Source organism: Nannobrachium achirus, assembly GCF_963921795.1.
Source record: "Nannobrachium achirus genome assembly, chromosome: 7".
Taxonomy (NCBI): Eukaryota; Metazoa; Chordata; class Actinopteri; order Myctophiformes; family Myctophidae; genus Nannobrachium; species Nannobrachium achirus.
In genome coordinates this window covers 46,057,968-46,076,945 of record NC_137816.1, presented here as the reverse complement: position 1 = coordinate 46,076,945, position 18,978 = coordinate 46,057,968, and the positions used below count along the sequence as shown (strand labels likewise).

The following is an 18,978-nucleotide window of genomic DNA, read 5'->3' as shown; positions in this document are numbered from 1 at the left end:
CACACATACTGTAATACACCCTCCAGCATTTTTGGAGACTTAAGGGAAAAGTGCACAGAGTGCGAGAACAGAGTCTCCTCGGCATACGTAAACACACTGCTTTAATTTTAAGGCTACAGTCCACAAGTTTTACGTCCATTGCCCTCCTCTGCCGTTGAAGAGCGGTAATGGCAATGGCAAAGTCCGAACTATAAATTAGATGGCAGAGCATCTAGTGTCCAACCTGGTTCAAATAACTTTTGGATTGTTTTGGATTGTATTTTTAAAAGGTTTTGATGTACAGTATTTCTGTGGGAAGCTGCACCAGCAGTGTCAGCCCTCAGTCTGTGTTGTTTTATGTTGTGTTTTTACAAGATACGAGGCATTAAAAAACACTATCTCGTTCATTCTTCTTCTTCTTAACTGGTTAATTTATGTTGAGTAATTCAGATCTAAATCTAAAAAGTGTAGTAACTTGTAACTGAAGTTTTCAAATACTTGTAGTGGAGTAAGTGGGGTAAATATTTGCCTCTGAGATGTAATGAAGTAGAATTAAAGGTATTTAAAACTAACTCCAAAATGTTCATTTTCGGGAAAAAGGAGGTTTTGACCGAAGGGCTTTTTACTACTTTTCATTGGTTCAATATTATTTTAACCAACACACAGACGTAAAGGGTGTTCAAAAGCACATATTTATGAAAAAAAGAGAGGGCCAATCGGGTGGAGTTAGCTGGTTTGGCAGAAAGTGTGGAGTTAGGAGGTTTTGTCCCAAGCACCTTTTACTACTTTTCATTGGTTCAATATTATTTTAACCAACACTCAGATGTAAAGGGTGTTCAATAGCCCTGATTTATGCCCACAAATCTAAAACCTCGAAAATGGAGTTAAGAGGTTTTGGCCAGACTGTGACGAAATGTACTTACTTACTCTACACCACTGGCAATGGCACTGCAAAAATATCCACTTGTCTGCGTGTGTGTGTGCTCCTCCCGCCATGCAGGTGGACAGCGATAGGCCAGAGGAGACCAGGCTGATAGAGTTTGACGAATCACAGCGCAGCGAGCACACAGTGTTCATCACACCCCCAGAGCTGCCACCTCTCCCTGGAGGGGAGGAGCATCCTCTCTGCTACAGGTAAACACGCTACGTCACTACCACAAATAAATGTATGCAAATCCATCATGGTAACTGTTAACTCTAGTCTAGCACCTCAGCCTATGTTTAGTAGCTGCTAGACTAATAAAGCTATCATCTAACTATTCATTTACCGAATGTCTGTCTGTCCGTCTGTCTGCATGCTGACATCACTGATACTAGTGTTGCCACTATGGTAACAGCTGCATGCCGAAACAATGCCCAAATTTGGAGATGACTGACTTACATCACTGACTGACATCAAGTCAGCCCACATTTGGAGATGACTGACATTGCTGTTACTTAACAGTGCCCAAATCTGGAGATGAATTCATGACTGACATCACTGATACTAAACAGTTCCCAAATCTGAAACCGCATGCTGAAGCAGTGACCAAATTTGGAGATGACTGGCATCACTGACACGTCTTAAATCCTGCTATCTTACGAGACAATACTTTCACCTCAGTACACGACACAACCACGGGCAAGTACTAGTTATTATACATGCGCCAATTACACAACAGAATGCAGCTTCTCCCCTTTATTCTCATAATATAGCTGTTTAAATGGTGCAGGGATAATAGAACATAGATGGAACATCAAAGTGCAGAGAGTAAATTTGCAATGGACGTAATTTCAACTAGACCAATTGTATTGGTTGGATGATAAGTGGCATTCAATGTGACACACGTACCCTGGCAAAAATGAGCACAAGATTGAAGAGAGAGTAAATTGAACTGAGCGTGCCCAAAAAGCTAATTTCTCTGGAGGAGGCTGATTGAAGTGCAGCCGGCATGCCAGATCACATACTGGGAATATAATAAAAATTTACTGCCAAGCAGTGTTGATTTCGTCGACTAAAACTATGATGAAAAATGTTTGTCGACTGCGTTTTTTTCACTGACAAAAACAAAATAAAAACTAAGCTGTGATGACTAAAACTAAGACTAAATATATTGACCATTTCGTCAACAAAATAAAAACTACTCTAAACTCTAGACTAAAACGTTAGGGAAGGACTAGTGGAGAAGAGAGTCATTTTATGTTTGATAGCTCTCAGGTGTTGCGTGCTGAAAATAGCAGATCTACAAGTTCACACTGCGACGCGTTGTGAGCTTGTAGATCTGCTATTTTCAGCACACAACCAAGTATAAAATAAGTCATTACGATGCCAACAAGGCCTGCCAAAATACATAATCAACTGTAGATTTAGTCGCCTAAAAACGAATGATATTTAGTCGACTAAAATTAGACTAAAACTAAAACTTTTCAGGTGACTAAATTATGACTTAAATAAATGTCATTTTATTCAAAAGACTATGACTAAAACTAAATAAAAATTTGCTGTCAAAACAACATTGCTGCCAAGGGTTGCAGGCTAGAAGTTTAGAGTGGAAATGACAAAGTGATCGTGTGGACACATTGGTTCTCTCATCTTTCTTTACCTTTTGAACATAATTCATAAACCCTCCAGCTTCCAGGCCAGCTCTCAATATGAATACAATACATGAATACAAGTACAGAATGGCAGCCTGTGGCTTGTCAGACAAAAGACAAAACCTTATTAAACGTGACATTTCAATATGTATGGACCATATTATATTTGAAATGTCTAAATACTATGTATACATTACACAGATTATGTTTACAGTACATGTTTTCATTCGGTATGTTCTGAAATCTGACTTCTGAATAAACCACACAACAGAGAAATGTACAGTAAAGTGGTGATTTGGGGAAATACTGTACATTTTTCCCTGACACAGTTGACACTGAAAGTCTTTTTGATGCCTTGACTTTACATTTATCATATCATTCAACACTAAATATACTCATCAGACCCTCAGAACAGCATTCTTCTGAGCTTGGTACAGAGGCATGTATTTTCCCTCGAAGGACAGCCAGGCGAGGGAAGTGCAAAAGCTTAGCGCTTTAAGAGCACATAAAGTCATTGCCCGCCACACTACTGGTGCCTTCAAACTGTTAAAATGACTTGGCCCGGTCCATTCTCTCATCCTTGAGCTGCCACTAGAGCAGGGGTCTTCAACGTTTTCAGGCCAAGGACCCCTTAGTCGAGAGAGGGTGATGAAGCAGGGACCCCCACAACCCATATATACCATGTAGTTTCATCGTTTGAAGGCACATTCATCAGTGTATTTTGGATTCATGTCAATTTGTGTTTTCAGATATTTAACCATAACCACTTGAACCGTCAATAGTTAATAAACTTGACCTTTCACTCTGTACTTAGTCAGCTCTTTTTCTCCTCTACACCAAACCTCTTTGCCGAAAATAGCCGATCTACAAGCTCACAGCGCCTCGCGCTAAAGTTCTTGGAATATGGACACTAGGGTTCAAGTGGTTAATATATATGTTGAAGACTCTTGCACTAGAGAAGAAAGCAAAACTGTGGGATTAACAACCGGTGTTCCAAATGATGTGTTTGTGTCCACTAGGTATGATGGCTTCCCAGTGTTGAGTTTGGACCTCTTTGACCCTATGGAAGGACTACTACAGACACCTCAGTCTCGCCTCGCTGCCCGCCAAAGCTGTCCCTCGAGCCCTGCGCCCATGTTTAGACGCACCAAACAGGTCAGCGCGTGCACAAATAATAATACGAATAATAAACTTTATTTGTACCTTTTATGACATGAAATGCAGCTCAAAGTGCCTTACCGAGCAAAAAATAAATGGTACTCATTACATGGTATGGTACATATAGAGCAGTGGTTCTCAAAATTGGGGTCGGGACCCCAAGTGGGGTCCCCAAATTATTTTTTGGGGTGCCCAGATGAATAGCTTAATGTTATCTTTTTTCTCACTCAACGGTAAACAAACCAACACACAGTATAAGTGCATGCATACAGGGTATCTGCACATTTATAAAGTGACAATTTAAGGACTTTCAAGACCTTTTTAATACCAAACTGGCCAAACTGTCAAATATTTAACCCTTTAACTCACCCACCGCTATTTTTAAGACCCTTCTGAGGGTCCACACCGCCAGGATTTTGCCTACCTTTAACGTGGGCGCGCGCGCGAATCCATTGCGCGATGGTTCACCGATTGCATTCACAATACGATCCAGGCAGGGTAAGCAACAAAGCACTACAGCCTTCCATCGCTCAAAGCGAAACCGACGGAGCGCCACGCTGGTGTTGCACAACATTAAACCGGATGACATTTCGGCAGACAGGATACAGGCGTCGTTGTCCCGCCCCCCCATTTCCGTTCTGGAACATCCAGATCCGTTTTTTGTGAATAGGGCGGGTCCACAGAGCGCTATGGACGGCGAATCGGCGATCATACTTTTTTGTTTTATAGTTATTAAAGCTAATTGATAGCTCGTCATATTCGTCATAAGCAGAGTGGACCCATAACTATAGCTCGTCAAACTCGTCCAATGTAGTGGATGAGTTAAGTGCCAAAACCGAACAATTTCGGTTTTCTTTTTCAATCCAATCCAATATTTTTTTTTCCATTGAAAATGGTTTAGAAGAAAGTTTAGAGCCCCCCCAAAAAAACTCAATCTATGCTGTTGGCGTCGCGACGTATCCAGGGTGCCGATACCGAACTAGTTCGGTTTTTTAAATAAAATAAATTCATTAATCGGAGGCCTCAGCGAAGCCTCCGTCTAAATTTTCATCCAGGCCACCGACCGCGATCTCTTTCCACCGGCCCGTAATCGGGTAACGCTGCCGCATCGCGCCGCCTAATCCAATACATTCTCACATCTTTAGAGCTCATTTTCTCTGAACTGTGTTCCTATGGAAGCGAAAAAGTTTTTTTTGCGGCTAAATAGCTGCAAATCGGGCTTCTAAAATGAGTGATAGCCTATAGCCATCTTGTAGCGCTCTTCATCCGGGTCATTTTCATTCCACTGGTCAACGTGAAATGAAAAGCCACTGCTGCGTGGGTCCCCGTATGTTACAGCAGTGGTCTATGGGGGAATGTCTGGCACTTTGGCGCCCTCTTGTGGCCCTTGGCACTCATCGAGTTTTAAGTAAGCAAGAGGCGGACATTGTGAAAATAGCCGATCTACATGCTGTAGATTGGTGATTTTCTCTATATTTATCTATAGAGCCGGGTCACATTAAATATAGTATAACTGCAATTCCAAGTGCTTGTCAGGGTGGGGGTCCCCAGTTCAAATATGTTTATTTTGGGGGTCACAGCCTAAAACGGTTTGAGAACCCCCGATATAGAGCATTGTTGTCATGTCTGTCCATGCACATGTGCGTGCGTGTAAATCCTACTACTTACACACAACTTAACAGCTGTCCGCTCCACTTCCGCCAACAGGAGATCAAGTCTTCCCAGAAGATTGCCAAGAGATACTCGTCCATCCCCCAGCTGTGGTCCAAGTGCCTGCTGCGTCACTGCTATGGCCTGTGGTTCATATGCCTGCCAGCCTATGTCAAGGTGTGCCACTCCAAGGTGCGCGCGCTGCGCACCGCCTACGATGTCCTCAGGAAGATGCAGGTTAAGAAGCTGCAGCCCCCCGATGAGGTACAGCAAGCCCACTCGCCACAACTTAACTCCTCTTTCACAGGTCTGGTGTAGTGTAGTACGATGTGCTATTGGCAGGGGCGTCACAAGGGGGGGAAAAGTGGGACTGAGTTACTAGGGCCCAAGGTGGAGGGGCCTTAATTATTTTATACTTTAGCTATGGAAAAAATAGCAGATAAACAAGCTCACAGTGCGGCACTCGGTGCCGCGCTGCAAGCTTGTATATCTGCTATTTGAGAGAACAAATTTGTACTATTTACACGTTTCACACAGCATGCACTATTGACACGTTTCACAGATTTAATTTCTTTGCTAAATAGTTAATACCGGTATAGCGATTTTAAATCATTGAATCGAATCGTATCGTATCGCCATGACTGAACCAATATCACCCGGCCATGTATCGTATCGTCAACTATGTATCGTGATGCGTATCGTATCGTTGTTAAAATGTATCGGTAACAACAGTGTCCTGTCGTCTGCAGGTGTGCTACCGTGTTCTGATGCAGCTGTGTGGTCAGTACGGCCAGCCGGTCCTGGCAGTCAGGGTCCTGTTTGAGATGAAGAAGGCTGGAGTCCATCCCAACGCCATCACATATGGCTACTACAACAAGGTAGATGGCTACGTCCGTCGTGTGTGTGTGTGTGTGTGTGTGTGGGTGTGGGTGTGCGCTTGATGCTTTTTTCGATCGATCGAAAAAGGAAATCCTGGAGGGAACTGTCTGCTACATACCGTTGTTGTCGGGTGGAAACCTTGTATGTCCAAAACCGTTTTGTATTTTAAAAATAATTAAAAATTGTGAAAATAGATGGTCTACAAGTGTGGATCGGCTATTTGCACTTGTTTTGTGCGACAGTCATGTATGATGAAGCAGGGCTTTACTTTACAAAAAAAAAATCAAATCTGAAACTTGGAGATACAAGGTTTCTTGCCCGACGGCGACGATGCAGTAAACAACACCTCATCATAGTAAATCCTTGAACAGCTCTTTGCTGACATTTCCACTCACCTCAGGGTTATACAACATCCTTTGTAATCACATGCAGCTGTCTCTGCGAGTCGCGAGTGACTCTGTCTTGCTGGGTGGTGGTTTAGAGACCCATACCGGAAAGAAGATATTGTCATTATTATGAGCAGTATTATCTCCCCTAGCTGGAGATATTGCATTCAGTCTGTCTGTGGTTCCGGTTGTCCACAGCTAATCTCATTACCTACCCGGAAGATCAGCATCATCAATTCCCATCTATTTTTTCTAATTGGTCAACAACAACTATATGTGATTCTATTAATTAACTTTCCTAGAACAATCATCCCTCCAGGGTATGGGATCCAAGTCCCACATGGCTATGGCGACCGGAACTAGCCAAGCCGTCTGGCTTATGGGAACTACACTACTACTGTAGCTAATTACAGTCCGTCATGTCTGTTTGGCACATGGGATATACCAGTCCTAGCCAATCACAGCCATGATATATGCCAGCACAACAAAGCCTCCAGACATCAAATTGCATTGTAGTTCATAATCTATACATAGAAAAGAAATACTATATATTTTTCAGCAAATCCTTAGTCATATTTTTCATAGTTTGTCGGAAAATGCAATGCCTCCTCCTTTTCTTGTTAAATGAATATGTATTTTTTTATACAATATTTAGTTTATATTTTGAAAGATGTGGGACGCTTTAATGAAGTTCATACTGACATGTCATGTGTGGGTCGCAAGTTATGTTAGCTGGCTTGTTAGCTGGCTTGGAGGCAGTGGGTCCTTCCTGCTAGACATGGTTTTTATCTCTTCGGTGGTTAACACCAATCACTTGCATAGCATCCGGTGAAGTGGGATTTTATGGGGGTTATTAACTCATTCGTAGTTTACGGCCGAGGAGCCCGAAGATTTTTCTATGTCTTTCACTGCTGGCTTCTCCTACCTGTTAATGCGGGTGCTAATCCAGTTCCCATCGTGCGTGATCGGAACACTGCTATGCATCGTGTGTTCGCGTATTCCATCAGCTTCTCAAATCCGTTGAAAATTTTTAAAATGATCAATCCGTTCTCCATCTGTAAGCCGTGGTGTTTACACAGAAAGCTAACGGGCCGGAATAGAGGACGGACCATCCGCTTCCGGTTTGCGGCCTCAATGTTAATCGGTCCGCTCCATATTGTGTCCGTGTAGAAACCAATCCCGGTGCATTAGTTTTTATTTATTTATTAAAGCTTATTAAATCTTCGGGTTCCTCGGGCATGGCAGAGAAGCCCTACAAAGGGGTATTTTTTTGGCAGAGGTTGTGTTAACGTATGCTTTTACACGCGTTTGTGGGTGATGACGCAGTACGCGTGTTCAAGTGTCTGTCAAGTACATATTCTGACAAACAGTAGCTTAATGTTCCCACCCATGGTGTGCCTCTGCGCGTGCCTGGGTGCATTAATACAAACGTCCCTCTCTGACAGCGATTCCCCAGAGTAGGGCTCTGTCACCCCTTTAAACGGCCTGTGCTGTGGCCTGGAAGCGTGTTGCCATAACGATGGTACAGACGGCAGCAGCCGACGGTATATCGATCTCCCCGGGCGGGCGTCTACCTCATTTCACCTGGTCAGGTCCTGGGAGCCTGCAGACGGCACCGGAGCAAGACCGATTCTCAGCATAATGAACTCACTGCCTGCTCCCTCGACTGCTGCCAACGGGAATAGCGAATTAAGACCTGAAACGCATTATAACGCATTATGTACTTTAACCAGTGAGCTTGTAGACAGTGGCGGCGGGGAGACCCCCGCAAACCCCGCAAGGCGGGGGGGCCCCAGCAGAGGGGGGCCCCAAAGCCCCCCTCTGGCAGCCCCCTAGCCTAGCGGCCCACTGCAACAGTTGTTTAGAATGGACATATCAAACACAATGTCCAACAGATTGCTTTGTGTTTACAGCTGTGTTTCTAGTGTCAAGCTCCCTCTGGTAGAGTTGGCACTAATCATGTTCATACTCCGCTTGTTGGTGGTGTAAAAGTTGTGGTATTAAAAGCTTAATTGTGTATTTATATGTGCTCCCCTCGACCCGACGAGTCGGTAGAGTATCTGCGCATCATTTGCAAAAGGGCCCCCACCCACCTCCTCGCAGGGGGGCCCCACAATTTTCAGAAACGCCACTGCTTGTAGATCTGCTATTTGTTTTAAATCGTGACAATTTGTGCAAGTCTTTGAATATTTTTGACCCGATTCTATAAAAAAAAAAAAAACTAGGGTTTTTTGAAAAAACTCATCTCTATCATTAGTGGTTCTCAAACTCTTTCATGTCAAGGACCCCTTATATGTATTTGACCGCGGACCCCCATCTCCAAATATTTTGTTCCAGGGACCCCCCCAGAAGCAAATATTTGAGTTACAAATGTTCGCTTAAAAATATTTGCACAAATGTTCATGATTTTTCAAAAATAGCAGATCTACATGCTCGCAGCGCAGCACTCGGTCTCGGTGCCGCACTGTAAGCTTGTATATCTGCTGTTTTTCAATAGTTAAAGCATAAAATAATATTTAAAGCGGTTAAAACGTTCCCAGTCTTAATGGGATAGCATATAGTTTGGCAGCATGCCTTTGACTCTCTCTCGGGGAGATGTTCGAGTGGCTTTTTATGTGCAAGATAAATGTGAGATTTTGATGTCTGATCCATTAGTAATAGGGGGTGTGCTGTTTTCTTTTCCCTCCTATGTAATGGAGGGTGTGTGTGGTTGTGTACTATTGTGGTTAGATTTGTGTTTGGGGTTAACCACTTAAATATTGATTGGCATGTCTTTTTTTTTTAATTAGCATGAGTGTGTCGTGCTTAGTGCTTAGTTCGATCTTGAATTTAATGACCGTTGGATGAGAATTCCCTCCATTCCAATTGAATCAAAATATCTTTCACAGAAATGTTTTTCTCTCCCTTCCCTCCTGAGTTTTATTTTTGTTTTGTTGGAGGTTTGCTACATCAATAATGAGCATCTCTCACTCTTATGTGATCCTGTGGTTTAAAAGAAAAATAATTCATGAAGAAAAAAAGGTTTATCCAGTGTGCTGTTGTGTGTGACTGGTGTTGGTTTCCATGTCTTGTGCTCTCCTTTAATTTGCAATGGTAATGGCCTCATGAAAATGTATCTCTCCCTTCCTCCCCTCTCCTCCCAGGCGGTGTTGGAGAGCACATGGCCCTCCACCACCAGAGGTGGTTACTTCCTGTGGATGAAGCTAAGGAACGTGGTGCTGGGTGTGGCCCAGTTCAAGCAGGCCCTGCGGAGACACGGCCCGCTCACCCAGAGCCCTCTGTCAGGTAACTGTGACCATTAAACCTCTGTCTGGTCTTGTATTGTCCTCTACAGCACATGTACCAGACTAGAGTTAATGTGTAGTAGAGCAGGGGTCTTCGACAGGGGGTCCGGGACCCCTAGGGGGTCCTCAGAGTTACTACAGTGGGTCCTCCAAATCTTTGTGTGATAGAAACCTTTTTTTCTCCTTTTTATATTAACCACGCGCTGCGAGGCGTTGTGAGCTTGTAGATCGGCTATTTTCGGCAAAGAGCTTTGGTATAGAGGGGGAAAGGAGCAGACTAAGCACAGAGTGAAAGGTCAAGTTGTTTTAAGTATTGACGGTTCAAGTGGTTAAATATCTGAAAACACAAATTGACACTGATGATTGTGCTGTCAAACGATGAAACTATTTGGAATCTGGCAGGGACCCCTGCTTCACCTCTCTCTCTCAACTAAGGGGTCCTTTGGACTGAAAACATTGAAGACCCCTGGAGTAGAGGTTATTCGTTTGAGTGAATCGTGCCGTTTGTTCTATTGGAATGCAGTACTCCGACACACATTATGAGCAGGGGTCATCAATATGTTCGTACACAAACAAATGTGTCTGTGACAAAGATTTGGTATTTTTTACACACCAATAATGTTTCTATTTTGATCATAAGCCAGATTACTGAACGTCAAGTCTCCAGGTTTTCTTATGAATATGTATGACACTGCTTAACTATGGCACATTATGAGACCACTAGTACTAGTGGTTCTCAAACATTTTATTTGTAAGGACACCCTTAATTGTGTGAGTACAAATATAAAACTCTTAAAACTATGTAACTCTCAGAGTATTCTGAGCTGCTTGACTCACTCAACAGAAAACTGCCTAAAATGTCAAATTTATCGAATTTTATCGAATGCACGTGTGAACATCCAGAAACACACGATAAACACCTTCTCATGAAAACAACAACCCAGGCAGCTCCGTCTTCCTCGCATCTATTTTTGGTATTTTGGATGTGCCACCCAAAATAAGAGTTAACCACCTACAGTACAATGTCTGAATCTGAACAATTTTTCCCTGCGTATTCACTGATTTACCTTAAGCGCTAATACGAGTGTCCTGTCAGACTTGTCCCATTGTCAACCAAGTCTGTATTGGAGCATAACCTGTGATTTGGTTTACTAGCATGGCAATGAGTGGACCCCCCCCCCCCCCCCCCCCCCAAACGCAGAAACCCATAAAATGCATGCTACACTATGTTATGCAAATGCTGGCTTTTTATGCTAACTCCCTGTACCAGCATTGTGTTGCTGAAACTGCATGTCCCCTTACTGGTTTACTTTAGACTCTGGCTGCACAAATGATGAGTACCAGTAAACAATGTAGACCAGGGTTTCCCAAAGTGGGTGCTGTGGCACCCTAGGGTGCCGTGATGCCAGTCCAGGGGTGTCTCAGAATAATCTGATCATATTTGTAATTCATCAATATCTCTTCACTGTACTTGATGAGTTATTTTTTACAACGTGACGCGTTGTGAGCTTGTAGATCTGCTATTTTTGGTGAACCTTCCCCCCAGAATAGTGATGCTGGGGTTCAAGTGGTTAAACACCAAGTATAAAGTTATTTTCCGTCAGTTCTGATGGAAACGGGTATTGACAAAGATATGACATGGCCTACCGTATCTCAGGTGGAAAGATGTACATATTTACGTCGCGTATATTGATGCGTATAATGATGTAAGATTCTAAAAATGAACAGTGTGCCGTGGATGAAAAGGTTATTTACAGGGGTGACCTGAGTCAAACAAGTTTGAAAACCCCTGATATAGACATCCTCACTTATACACATATAGTTATAGACACAAAACACTAAGCACTGAGGGACACAGGTCTACTGTGTGACATTCGATGCGTTTCCAACGGGTCTGAGGCCTTAAAGGAGTAGTTCACCCCCAAAATGACTTGTTTCCTATTGATTATTCACACAATGGAGACTTGAGTTCAATAATATCTTTTTGTATTTGTCAAGACAATATTTTGATTATAGTAAATTTACCCCCATTGATTACGGATGGGGACCCAAATGCATTTGAGTCCCCATCCGGAATCAATGGGGGTAAATTTACTATAATAATTTTTTTGTCTTAGGAATGAGACAAAAAGCTATAAATATTATTGAACTCAAGTCTCCATGGTGTGAATAATCAATTGGAAACAAGTCATTTTGGGGGTGAACTACTCCTTTAAGCTAGATGCAGAATAGACCCACATGTAACATTTTTTAACTCAAATCTTTGCTTCTGGGGGTCTGCAGAACAAAATATTTTCAGATGGGGGTCCGTGGCCAAATACATATCATGTTGGGGGTCCTTGACAAGGCCAAATACATATTATTTTGGGGGTCCTTGGCTTAACCACAGGCCGATTCTACAAAAATCTTATGTTCAGTCGTTCTCTTTGTCATGTGAAGGACCCCCAAAATGATATGCATTTGTCCATGGACCCCCATCTTAAAATATGTAGTTCCAGGGACCCCTAGAAGCAAAGATTTTAGTTAAAAATGTTCACTCTAAATGTGGGTATATTCTTGCATCTAGCTTAAGGCCCCAGACCCGTTGGAAAACGCCAGGTTGCGTAACATACAGGGAGACAGATACACTTTCCAGCACTACTGACCTACAGTAATCTCTAATGGAGACAAAATAGAAAAACCTAAACGCACACAAATACAAACACTATCTCTACAAAACCCCCCCTGGAGCCATGTAAGGCGGCTCCCGGCCGTCCTTTAACGCCTTATTGTCTTTGGGCAGCAGATGGCAGCGACGCGGACGCCGTGAGTCACGGCAGCCTGGATAGCTCCGCCGACACTAACCCGGCCGAGCCGGCGGGCCGCTACGCCGCAGACCCCGTCAAAGTAGACCCCACTGACGATAAATCTAGCACAGGTACACCTGAAACACAACGGCTGCCGTCCCGACTCCGCTCTTTCCACGGGGCAGCCATTTTGTCTTGCATATCTTTTTTTTCTTGTTTCACTGACACTTTTTTTTGTTTGCTTTGTTCTTTCTCCTTTCCCCCCATGCGTTTTCCCCCTCTCCTTGCCCGTCTCTCTTTTTTTCTTTTTTTCCTCCGCTTTCTTTTCCATCCATGCCTGCTTCTGTCCATGCGTCCCGTCCTCTTAATTCTTTCCATCGGTGTCTCTCCTCGTTTTTTGTTTTTTGTTTCGTTGCCGTGGTTTCTGCTCTTGCACTGTCCCCCCTAACCCTGCCCTACTTTACTCTGGCCCTGCCTGTGTGTGCCCCTTGCATGCAGTCGGCCGTCTGGGCGGCAGTGTGGGCTTGCGGGGCCTGCAGGCGGCCCCCGCACACTGGTGGGGCTCTGAGCCCAGAGACCCCGGCCGCCACTCAGGTAAAGCCTCTCTTCTGTCTGTCCATCTTGTCTGTCTGTCTGTCTGTCTTTCTGTCTGACTGTCGGGTAGTTTCTCATTTCTGCTTTTTTATCGACTTTAAAGGACAACTTTAACAACTTTTTTTTTACAACAAGGGTTCATATTTTACAAGAAAAGATGAGTGTTAAAATGTTTTCATTTCTTTCTATTGGTTTTGCGCTTTTAATGATGTTGATTTCAGTGGGTGGGGGCATGTGTACTAAGTGGCTAAATGTCTTTTTAAACACAATAAGCCCATTCATGAGCAGAATAATCTTTCATGAGCAGACGTGACTTATGGGGGCTAGTAGTGTTACTGTAAATAGTAATGAAGAAATAGCCAGCAATATTTTGTCTAAAAAATACATATTTAGACACTTGTACGCATGCCCCCACCCACTGAAATCAAAATCGCTAAAACATTTGAAACTATAAATAAAAAGATTTTAACACTCGTCTTTTCTTTTCTCTAATTACAATCTAGAATATGAACCCTTGTTGTAAAAAAACAAAGTTGTCCTTTAACTTATGTAGGCGCCCTCTCTCATGCCTGTCTGATTGTCTGGCAGCAGGTACTTTGTCATTTATTATCTCCGTCCGTCCCGCCTGTCTTTCTTTGTTCCTCTGACGTCTTTCTGTTTGGAGTTCTCTCTTCTCTCCGTTTGTTTTCTGTCTGTCTGTCTGTCTGTCTGTCTGTCTGTCTGTCTGTCTGTCTGTCTGTCTGTGTGTCTCTGTCAGGTCTCTTCCCTGTAAATCTCACCCTTTTCTTTCTTTCTTTCTTTCTTTCTTTCTTTCTTTCTTTCTTTCTGACTTTTACTACTCTAGCCATCCTGTCATCATCCACCTTGCTCTACACAGTGTATGACCAGCCTCCTATAGTGTAAAGTTTACACACTGCACAGCATAGGAGGCTGCATGGACATACAGCCTTCATGCTTTATTCAGAGGAGTCACTGCCAGGGAAAGATGAAAGACGAGAGAAGATCAAGAGGAATCTGGTTGCCTGGAGACCCAGGGAGAGAGAGGGGGAGAGAGGGGGAGATAGGGGGAGGGAGGGGGAGAGACAAAGACAAACCAAGAAAGCCAAATGCTACATCTTTTATAATCTACCGCTGTCTCAGCCTTGCTTTGTTTGATGATTTTTGTTTAGATGCTTTGTTCACGTAACTTAAGTTACTGAAGCTCTGTGAATTGAATTAAACTGAACCGAATTGAAATTAATTGAGGCGAAGGCAGGAGAGCTTTTCATAACAGACACAGGAGAGTGCAGAGAATGAGAGAAAAGTCAAAAGAGAGAGAGAAGCAATTCAATACTCAATGTGTAGAGCACAATCACACCAAAGTATGGCCACCAGCTCTCTCAACTCTTTTTGTGCACGTCCGGTCCAACTGTTTTTCTGTCCCAGTAACCAGTGATGCACTCATTTTCTAGGAGGTTCACTAAGTTGAGCATTGTGAATAACTATGATTGATAACTGGTTCCCATGTGTGAAGATTTTAGTTGGCATAACGCTTCCCACAGTCTTTCTGCTCTCCTGCTGTATTCAGTTCCTCACTTGTGCTTCTATCTACCCCCCCCCCCCCCTTCTCCCTCCCCAGGGGACCAGTCCGATTTGGGCTACAACTCGCTGTCTAAAGAGGAGGTACGGAGAGGGGACCCCAGTGGAGGACGGGACATGGGCGCCGACAAAGACGACAAGAAGGAGAGCGACTGCAGCTCCTGTTAGTAACCGCTGCCGTGCATTTAGAATCCCCACACGTTTAACACAACAACAACACCTGTAGTTCTTATTTAAAATGGTATACTTGAAGAGTTAAATCAGCACTGCTGTGTAATCTATGCGTTAAAAACAACTACATTGCATTTGGGCTTGGCCCGGGCATTCCAACGAACATGATTGGCTGTGTTTGTGGACGGAAAGCCGGGTGGAGAGGGTGATCTCTTTCGCTCAATGTCAGGTCAAAAAAAAGAAAAAGTGTCTGGTGACTTCATGTGTAGATGTTAACGTTCTCTAGACACATATCAGTTTATCTGTCTAATGCTCTTTGGTGAATTTGCAAGAAGCTGCACCAATATTTAGACCTGAACGCAAATCTGTGTTACTTTAGATTTTAACCACTTTAAACGTGTGTGTGTGTGTGTGTGTGTGTGTGTGTGTGTGTGTGTGTGTGTGTGTGTGTGTGTGTGTGTGTGTGTGTGTGTGTGTGTGTGTGTGTGTGTGTGTGTGTGTGTGTGTGTGTGTGTGTGTGTGTGTGTGTGTGTGTGTAGTATCGGAGACAGAGAGCACTAAGGGCAGTGGGGACTGTCTACCGCAGCTGGACATGGAGGCTCCCCCGTCCTTCCAACCTCGCGGCATCGTCCGAGGCAACAACTGTCCCTTGGATGGGGCGTCCTGTCAGCCTAAAAGCTCCGCCAGCACAGGTGAAATGATAACCCACTGCTTTCATTGCATTTGATTGTATTAGAGCAGTGCTTTTCAACCAGTGGTGCATGGACCACCTGTGGTCCCTGAGGGGGGTTCCAGGTGGTCCCCAGCGAAATGATGGACAGTTGGTGACCAAATGGACCCTTATTGTGACCGTAGGTCGCTACTTAGTATGATTGCGACCAGATCCTGTCCGTCACTCAAAATCCCTCATTAGTTTGTCGCTCTCAGGAGTTACATTATTTTTAGACATCTGCATGACTTTAAGTCTACACAATTAGCGAATGTAGAAAATGTGTTATTTTGGTCAACGTTTGCTGGTTATCTCTCCTATGGCACCACATCAATACAGCATGGAATTGTGGACAGACTCTTATCTGACTATAACAAAATATAGGTACGTTTTGAGTCTGAGGGGCTAAATCTCATCAAATGGTGGTATCTGGCTCAAAATGCTGAATAGATAATGGACCTTGATACGAAAAAGGTTGAACACCACTGTATTAGAGGATTGCAAATACATTTTAATTGTTTAATTCTTCTGTACATGTTCCTTCTCTCTCTCTCTCTAACTTTCTCTCAGGTCACATAGCAGGCCTACTATTACATTATTATTATTACATGTTATCATTATATGCTCTAACTATTGAAAAATAGCAGATATACAAGCTCACCGCGCGGTGCCACGCTGCGAGCTTGTAGATCAGCTATTTAAAAAATAATAAATAAATAAAGAGCGTGAAAATGAGTTCAAGTCTTTGAATATTTTGACCCGATTCTATAAATGTCTTCTAAATCCTTCTAAGGTTTTTTGAAAAACTCAATTTTCATGGAGAAGGTTGAAAGCCACTGTATTAGAGGATCGCAAATGCATTTTAATTGTTTTAATTGTTTAATTCTTCTGTACATGTTCCTGCTCTCTCTCTCTCTCTCTCTCTCAGGTCACGTAGCAGGCCTCCTGTTCACCTCCTCGCTGGAGGAGATCGGGGAGGTGCAGAGCAACAGTCTGCTCCGGCGCCACCACAGTGCCCTGGAGGAGGTGGTGGGCAGCAGCAGCGGCGGCGGCGGTTCGGACTGGCAGGGAGCGCACCGCCGCAGGCTGAGCGGTGACACCATGGTGTCCTCCAGCGGCACCACCACCGTCCTGGGCCTGAGCATGAGCCGCGGCGAGACGGACCCGGCCAAGATCGCAGAGCACCTGGGCGACGACGCCAAGATCCTCTCGGCCGCCGCCAACTTCAGCCAGAGCAAGAAGAGACCTCGCTCGCTGGCGCTGGGCGCCTCCGAGGGCGCGTCGAAGGCAGCCGCCGCTGAGAGGTAGACAGTGCTGCAACAATATATCATTATTTATAAATAAATATATGGGCGAAATTGAACTCGGTTATTTGCTGTGACATTTTGACTTGAACATGTTCCATGCCAAACGAGAGTAGACACTTCAAAATAGGAGCGTGAATCCTTGAAAAGTAAGCGTTTTACTTTCGGTCAGAGAAATTCAAAATAAAAGTGAAACTGACTTAGAATATCAAATAAAAAGTGTAGGAACCCAATAGCATTGGCATGGATCAGATATGTAAATAATACCAATTTATCTATTTCACTGCAGATTAGGTTATCATCCCTAACCCTTAAATTCAATGAATTCTTTCAATGGCCCAAAATCTTGTGTTATATGATGGCCTTCCTGCCCTGGCATTTGTGTATCGATATAGAAATATTTGGCATAAATACCGAGATATGATTTTTTTTGTGCAGCCCTACTGAGAGGGACGACAGCGACGGAGACGACAAGGGCAACGCCGAGGCCATCTTTGACTTGGAGGATCTGGATTTGGACGGGCCTGGCCTGGAGGAGGAGGAGGAGCCGGCCGCTGGCCTCGCCAAAGGTGGCGGCGAGCAGCCGCGTAAGAGGACGCTAGAGCACGGCGCCAGCTTCGGGGGCGTGGCGGCCTCCTCCGCCGGGTCCAGGGGCGCGGCGGTGAAGCGCACGGGCATCGAGACGGGCTACGACCCGCTCTCCCTGCTGGCGGCAGAGTCGCAGTGCCAGCGACGCGGCGGTGGCGGCGAGCGGGAGCTGGAGCACGACGACCCGGGCAGCACGCCCACGCCCACCACCCGCAGACCCCTGGCCAGGGAGATTGAGCTCTACATGAGCCACATCGGTAGCCCGCTGAGCAGCCGCACCCCCAGCCTGGACCTCGGGGACCCCTCCAGCCCCCTGCTGCTGCACCCTTACTCCTCCTCCTCCTCCTCCTGCCTCTCCACCCCGCGCCGGGCCAGCCTGCCCCACGGCTCCCCCCTCAGGCCGGGCAGGGTGGTGCCGCGCTCCCAGACCTACCACCTGCCCTCGCCGTCCCCCACCAGCCCCTCGCAGCAGCAGCGCCTGTGGTCCTCGCCCCCGAGCAGGCGCTCCAGTGCCACGCCCAGTCCACTGCCCAGCCCTTACAGGGACCGGGACTCCCTGTCCACCAGCCTGGCGTCCCCCTCGCCCTCCTCCTCCTCGTTCGCCCTGGACACCCTGCTCACGCCTGCCAGCCTGGATGTGTTCAAGAGCAGCGTGTTCTCCGCCGGGAAGGGCGTGGCAGAGAAGGCCAGTCGCTGGTACTCTCGTCTGGCCACCTCCTACACCACACCCACCAAGGTACGGCACGGCACGGCACAGCACGCACTGGTCAGGTCTGGGGTTGTGTTGTATATAGTTCATTGTTTTAGGATTCACGCAGACACATGATTCTCCATTGGTTTGCCACTGAAACCTGAGCTGCGTTGTCCATGAAGTCAGGCCTTTGTAAATGAGGCCTACATACAAGCCCCCAGAACCCTGGGGGCGCCCTGAAACCAAATGGATATGTTGGCCGTTTTGAGGTACTGCAGTTGGGTCTACTCACATGAACGCGCGTCTAGGCTTCTTTGTATTGACGCGCGTTCATACCGGAAGTGCTCGTTCATGAAAGCGCGTCCATGAACACAAATTATGACGCAAAACGCGTCACAGTAGACCCACTACGTCACGGTTTTACTACGCGGAAGGAGGGGTGAAAACGCCTCATGCGCTGGGTGAGCAACTCAATGCAAGTGGACGGGCGGGGATATCTGGTGTCCTCTCTATTCTTATTATAACTCTATGCCTACATATCACGATAAGTTGTTCTTTGTCAACTTTAGTCATTGGTTGAAAAACAGAACTCTGGTGAGCCACAGAACGTATCTCTAATAAAACATTAAAACATTTTACCAGTCTTA

The 18,978-nt window shown here is 45.1% G+C and overlaps 1 protein-coding gene across 9 annotated transcripts in view; it reads left to right on the top strand.

Moving 5' to 3' along the window:
* Window positions 1-18,978, top strand: part of LOC308289109 (C-myc promoter-binding protein-like) — a 92,829-nt gene that overhangs the window by 59,099 nt on the left and 14,752 nt on the right. For 2 of the 9 annotated variants that reach the window (XM_080730682.1, XM_080730675.1), the window contains 11 exons: window positions 980-1,113; window positions 3,573-3,708; window positions 5,419-5,625; window positions 6,111-6,239; window positions 9,770-9,911; window positions 12,696-12,827; window positions 13,195-13,290; window positions 14,909-15,031; window positions 15,579-15,731; window positions 16,677-17,052; window positions 17,491-18,376. In XM_080730682.1, the coding sequence (XP_080586808.1) occupies window positions 980-1,113; window positions 3,573-3,708; window positions 5,419-5,625; window positions 6,111-6,239; window positions 9,770-9,911; window positions 12,696-12,827; window positions 13,195-13,290; window positions 14,909-15,031; window positions 15,579-15,731; window positions 16,677-17,052; window positions 17,491-18,376 (2,514 nt within the window). Of the gene's footprint in view, window positions 1-979; window positions 1,114-3,572; window positions 3,709-5,418; window positions 5,626-6,110; window positions 6,240-9,769; window positions 9,912-12,692; window positions 12,828-13,194; window positions 13,291-14,908; window positions 15,032-15,578; window positions 15,732-16,676; window positions 17,053-17,490; window positions 18,377-18,978 lie in introns of all 9 variants that reach the window. The other 7 variants (XM_080730676.1, XM_080730674.1, XM_080730679.1 and 4 more) reach the window with 4 other exon arrangements.